This window comes from Somniosus microcephalus, chromosome 3, assembly GCF_052327205.1.
Source record: "Somniosus microcephalus isolate GS21.2 chromosome 3, FLI_Smic_1.0, whole genome shotgun sequence".
NCBI classification, from domain to species: domain Eukaryota; kingdom Metazoa; phylum Chordata; class Chondrichthyes; order Squaliformes; family Somniosidae; genus Somniosus; species Somniosus microcephalus.
Genome location: NC_140989.1, coordinates 80,749,618 through 80,755,617, shown reverse-complemented (window position 1 = coordinate 80,755,617; position 6,000 = coordinate 80,749,618). Strand labels below are relative to the sequence as shown.

At 42.6% G+C, this 6,000-nt stretch overlaps 1 protein-coding gene across 1 annotated transcript in view; it reads right to left on the bottom strand.

Annotated features, from left to right (window-relative positions):
- Nucleotides 1-767: 767 nt before the first annotated feature.
- LOC147121179 (uncharacterized) overlaps nucleotides 768-6,000 on the bottom strand; it is a 44,282-nt gene continuing 39,049 nt past the window's right edge. Inside the window, exon 2 of the mRNA XM_085981289.1 lies at nucleotides 768-1,298. Within this exon, the coding sequence (XP_085837415.1) occupies nucleotides 1,179-1,298 (120 nt within the window). The 3' untranslated portion in view covers nucleotides 768-1,178. The remainder of the gene's footprint in view (nucleotides 1,299-6,000) is intronic.

Below are 6,000 nucleotides of genomic sequence, written 5' to 3'. Positions count from 1 at the left end.
ACAGACCAATCAGCCTAACATCGGTGGTGGGGAAATTTTTGGAAACCGTTATCAGGGACAAAATAAACTTTCATTTGGAAAGGCATGGGTTAATCAAGAAGAGCCAGCATGGATTTGTTAAAGGTAAATCTTGTCTGACTAACTTGATTGAAGACGGATGACGAAGGGTCATCGACCTGAAACGTTAACTCTGTTTCTCTCTCCACGGATGCTGCCTGACCGGCTGAGTATTTCCAGCATTTTCTGTTTTTATTTCAGATTTCCAGCATCCACAGTATTTTGCTTCTGTAGGAATGTTTCTTATGTTGGCTCATCGAAGACATTAGATGATTAAATAAAATTGGTTCTTTATTTCATGGGTTTTCAAGTTGGGGTCTATAAGATCATCAGATTTCTGCCCAGCAGACAGAGTGTACATTGTCCAAGAACACTGCATGATACATTTCCCTCTCTTTTTTTGTGTATTTGTTGACTTACTACCATGTTATTTCAGTTTTTCCAATTATAGCACTGTTTTTCTTTGAGTGGCTGACCCTGTCTTTTAGAAAAAACAGGGCAAAGAACCCCTGGGATTCTGTCAGTATTTGCAGGAGGTCCATGTACAGAAAAGTTTGAAAATCTCTGCCTTACATTGAGGTGGCATTCAGGATTGCAATTGCATTGCAATAAAACCACAATAAAGGTATAGGTTCTTCACACCTCTTGTTTCAGACTACAATGGAAAGAAATTAAAGGCTCTAAATAAATTATGACTCACAAAGAAACTATTAATATATAAAATCTGTAATTTAATAGCAATAAGAATGAGAACAGGGTTCCATCTAATGAATATTCATGAAGATAATTCATGACAACACAAGCCTATAATACACTGGCAGTAGCAATTATGAACAAAAGCCATGTATTTGCCTTAGTTTTATCAATTATCCTTATTAAGAAGGTAATGCACGTGTTAGAGATTTATAATACCAGAATCTATCATAGCCGTTGGGTTTACCTTGTGCAAGAACAATCATTAAACATCTTAATAACTGTACAGTTTCATGTTGAGCACAAATTAATATGTATTTTAAAAATTGCTGAAAATTCAAAGTTACAAACATCAGATTCAATATTTTGCATCATTAAAATAGAAACACAATATAAAGTATGAAATCCCTCAATGTTCAGTCAGTCCTTCAGCGCATTTCAGCAATCACGGTGAAAGAAGCTGCGTATGGCATTGTATAATTGTTTGCAAATTCTTGAACGCCGAGTACAAAGTATTTCCATCCAGCACGAAGGACTTTTAAAAAGTTCTAAAGAGAACAAGTAAAATGAGCATTATTTGAATTGCTAAAAAGCAGGCATCCAAAGTACAAATTATGTCAACATTGTTCTATTCTTCAATTGAGTAATGTCTTACTGGAGGGTCACACTCAGTTGTGCTCAAGCATACTACACCAGAGTGATGGATACGATTTCCATTTGTGATTTCCAAACAGTGAGCTCCCAATGTCAATCATATCACAATAGGTAGTTGCCAAGTGGAGGCTAGTCACTTCCCCAATGGAAGAGAAAAAGTAAAAACACCCATAACATCAACAGTTCTATTTTGCTAAAGTCTGTTCACTTGCTCCTTGGATACTAGAGTAACTTAGTTTCCCAATAGTGTTGTCTTGACTTCTCTTTACTAGAGAGCAAGAAAATGAGAGAACACACCACTGAATTTTAGGTCTCCCAATAGGCATGCTGGCTATGAATGAAAGCCCTGAGATAGTAGGAGCTTTCAACAAAGGTAATTCAATAATCTTGGGGAACTTTAATCTTCATATAGACTGGACAAGTCAAATTGGCAAAGGTAGTCTGGAGGATGAGTTCATGGAATGCATTCGGGACAGTTTTCTAGAACAATATGTCATGGAACCAACCAGGGAACAGGCTATTTTAGATCTTGTATTGTGTAATGAGACAGGATTAATTAGCAATCTCATGGTAAAGGATGCTCTGGGGCAAAGTGATCATAATATGATAGAATTTTACATTAATTTTGATAGTGACTTGCCTAAGTCTGAAACTAGACTCTTAAACTTAAATAAAGCCAATTACATAGGTATGAGGGGTGAGTTGGTTAAGGTAGATTGAAAAAATAGATTAAAAAGGTATGGTGGTAGATAAGCAGTGGCTAGCATTTAAAGAAATATTTCATAAATCTCAACAAAAATACATTCCATTGAGAAACAAAAACTCCACGGGAAAAGTGATCCAACCGTGGCTAACTAAAGAAGTTAAGGATAGCATTAGATTGAAAGAAGCAGCTTATAATGTTGCAAAGAATAATAGTAAACCTGGGGATTGGGAGAGTTTCAGAAACCAGCAAAGGTTGACCAAAAAAATTAATAAAAAGGGGAAAAAATAGGAGAGAAAACTAGCAAGAAATATAAAAGCATATTGTAAGTGTTTCTACAAGTATGTAAAAAGGAAAAGAGTAGCAAAAGTAAACATTGGTCCCTTAGAGGCTGAGACAGGAGAAATTATTATGGGGAATAAGGAAATGGCAGAAACATTAAACAAATATTTTGTATCTGTCTTCACAGTAGAAGACACAAAAAGCATACCAAAAATGATGGGAAACCAAGGGTCTAATGAGGGTGAGGAACTTAACATAATGAATATAAGTAGAGAAAAAATACCAGCGAAACTAATGGGACTAAAAGCCGACAAATCCCCTGGACCTGACAGCCTACATCCTAGGGTTCTAAAAGAGGTGGCTGAACAGATAGTGGATGCATTGGTTTTGATCTTCCAAAATTCCCTAGATTCTGAAGAGGTTCCAGCAGATTGGTAGGTCACAAATGTAACAATGCTATTCAAGAAAGGAGGGAGAGATAAAACAGGGAACTACAAGCCAGTTAGCCTGACATCAGTCGTCGGGGAAAATGCTGGAATCCATTGTTGCGGAAGTGGTATCAAGTCACTTAGAAAATCGTAACATGATTAGGCAGAGTCAACATGGTTTTATGAAAGGGAAATCATGTTTGACAAATTTGAGGATGTAACTAGCAGGGTAGATAAAGGGGAACCAGTGGATGTAGTATATTTGGATTTCCAAAAGGCATTCGATAAGGTGCCACATAAAAGATTATTACACAATATTAGGGCTCATGGGGTTGGGGGTAATATAGTAGCATGGATAGAGGATTGGTTAACGGACAGAAAACAGAGAGTAGGGATAAACGGATCTTTTTCAGGTTGGCAGGGCTGTAACTAGTGGGGTGCCACAAGGATCAGTGTTGGGGCCTCAGCTATTTACAATCTATATTAATGACCTAGATGAAGGGACTGAGTGTAATGTATCCAATTTGCTGATGATACAAAGCTAGGTGGGACAGTAAACTGTGAGGAGAACACAAAGAGTCTGCAAAGGGTTATAGATAGACTAAGTGAGTGGGCAGTAAGGCAGCAGATGGAGTATAATGTTTTTTAGACCAGTACGTTGAGGAGCCAACTAGGGAACAGGCTATCCTAGATTGGGTATTGTGCAATGAGAAGTGGTTAATTAATAATCTTGTTGTGTGGGGTCTTTTAGGGAGGAGTGACCATAACATGATAGAATTCTTCATTAAAATGGAAAGTGAAGAAGTCCAATCAGAATCTAGGGTCCTAAATCTAAACAAAGGAAACTACGAAGGTATGAGGAGTGAGTTGGCTGTGATAGATTGGGGGGCTTCATTAAAAGGTATGATGGTAGATAGGCAATGGCTAACATTTAAGGAATGAATGCATGAATTGCAACAGTTACATTCCTTTCTGGTGCAAAAACACAAAAAGAAAAGTGGCCCAACCATGGCTAACAAAATAAATTAAGGATAGTATTAGATCCAAAGAGGAGTCATATAAAGTTGCCAGAAAAAGTAGCAAGCCTGAGGATTGGGAGCAGTTTAGAGTTCAGCAAAAAAGGACCAAGAGATTAAGGGGGAGAAATTCGGTATCACCCCATTTGGGGCGCAATTATCGGCCGGGCGCAAAGATTAGCACCTGGCGCTAATTATCGCCTCCCGACTGCAAACTTGGCTTTTATCGCCCCTGGAGGTGATTGGAACGCTAAATCAGGCGCTACACAACTCTCTTAAGGCACTAAGCCCGAGGAGCGAGGCACTACCTCAGAGGGCGGGCGCAGCGCAGGTGCTGTCAGTTAGCGATTGAACACAGACACACTAGCGCCGGTCAGTTCTTAAAGGGGTTGATCTTGCTCTGCAGCCACACCCTGCTCACTGGAGCCTTGACTCTCAGCCTGGGCAAACCTGTGGCTAAATCTAGCAGCCAGACACTATGGAAAGGGCCAGGGAGCGAGCACAGCGCTTCTGCGAGCAGGCTTTGGAGGTTCTGGTTCGCGGGGTGGAGCGCAGAAGATCCATTCTGTACCCAAAGAGTGGCAGGAGGCCTTTGCCACGCGAGTACAGAAGAGTGTGGAGGGAGGTGGCTCAAAGCGTTTCCTCAAGCAGCATGGTGCCTAGGACCCATGTGCAATGTAGGAAAAAGTTCAACGACCTCACTCGGGTTGTCAGGGCGAGTGCCTTTTTTTTCAAAACCTCTTCATCCCTCCATCTCAACCTCACTTTATGGCCAGAGGGTCTTGAAAGCCCCAATGCCCAACACTCATCCAACACCTATGGCCCTTTCATCAAACACACACGCACATTCCACACTTTGCATACAGTAAGGGCTATTCAACTATAGAAGGCACATCAGGCAAGCCCATGGCTGTATATTTACTCAGACGCCATCCTTTTTCTTGCAGGCCAAGCTGTCTCATAATAGGAGACAGCAGCAACGGACCGGTGGAGGGCGGCCTCAACTTCAACCCCTCAGCGATCTTGAGGAGCGCGTCCACAGGATTGTGGCAAGCCGGGTGATTGGTCCCGTCGCCACTGGAGGCGCTGACCCCGTTCTGGACAGCAATGGTAAGGTCGTCACCTTTTTGTCCTCTCTCCTTCCACTTGTTCCTCACAACAGCAGCCTTTGACACGTTCAATCCAAATCACTAAATCGCTGGCCCTTTCATCAAACACATATGCACATTCCACACTTTGCATTCAGTAAGGGCTATTCAACTATGGGAGGCACATCAGGCAAGATCATGCCTCCCTTGCTGCCACCCTGTCCTCACGCTAAAGCCACTCTTGTACCTCCCTGCTTTCAGATGGTGATTCACCAGGTGAGGAGACGGGCCCTCAAGCTGCCAGTGCGAGTGAAGCTGAAGGCGAGGAAGAGGAAGCCGGACCATCAGCGCCACCCTCAACTGAGGCAGCCCATGCCCATACTACAGACACGCCTTCCCTGGAGGGGAGCAGGGGGGAATGGTCTGATGAGGGTGAAGCTCCAGGACACAGCGGGCTGCAGCAACACGATGGGGGTAAGGAAGCTCGGGGGTCTTCTCCCCGGAGGGAGTGTATGGCCTCGAGTCCTGCTGCACTGGATGCAGACGAGGAGCGGGTCCTCGCTGAAATGAGCGCCCAGGCGGAGCAAAGGCACACTGAGCTCATGGCTGGAGTAGTAAGGTTGCCCGAATCCATTGAATCACTGGCAAGGAGTGTCGAGCACTTCGTTGTTGTAACATTTGCATATTGAATTATCATTGGCCCGCAGGCATCTGTAAGGAATACCTATTATATTCACATGTGATCACATGCTGAGTTGTCATTGGCCTGCAGGCATCTGTAAGGACTACTATTGTTTTGAAGACCAGGCTAGGGGTCCTAATGCCAGGCTTTCCCCCCACTGGTGCTGCTATGATTAAGATCACAGACCTACTGCTTAATAAAAGAGTTAAACTGTAATACTCTTGTCCTGCAATTTATTATTTTTGTACAAAGTATGCAAAACAAGACATGGTGTCAGAAGTGGGATTTGAAATGGACATCGTTGGAGCTCCCTTCCCTTGAATGGATTGGGGATCGTTGAACTTACTTGTAGAATGGCGCAAGTTCAAGCAACACGTGGAGTTGATGTGCTCGGGTC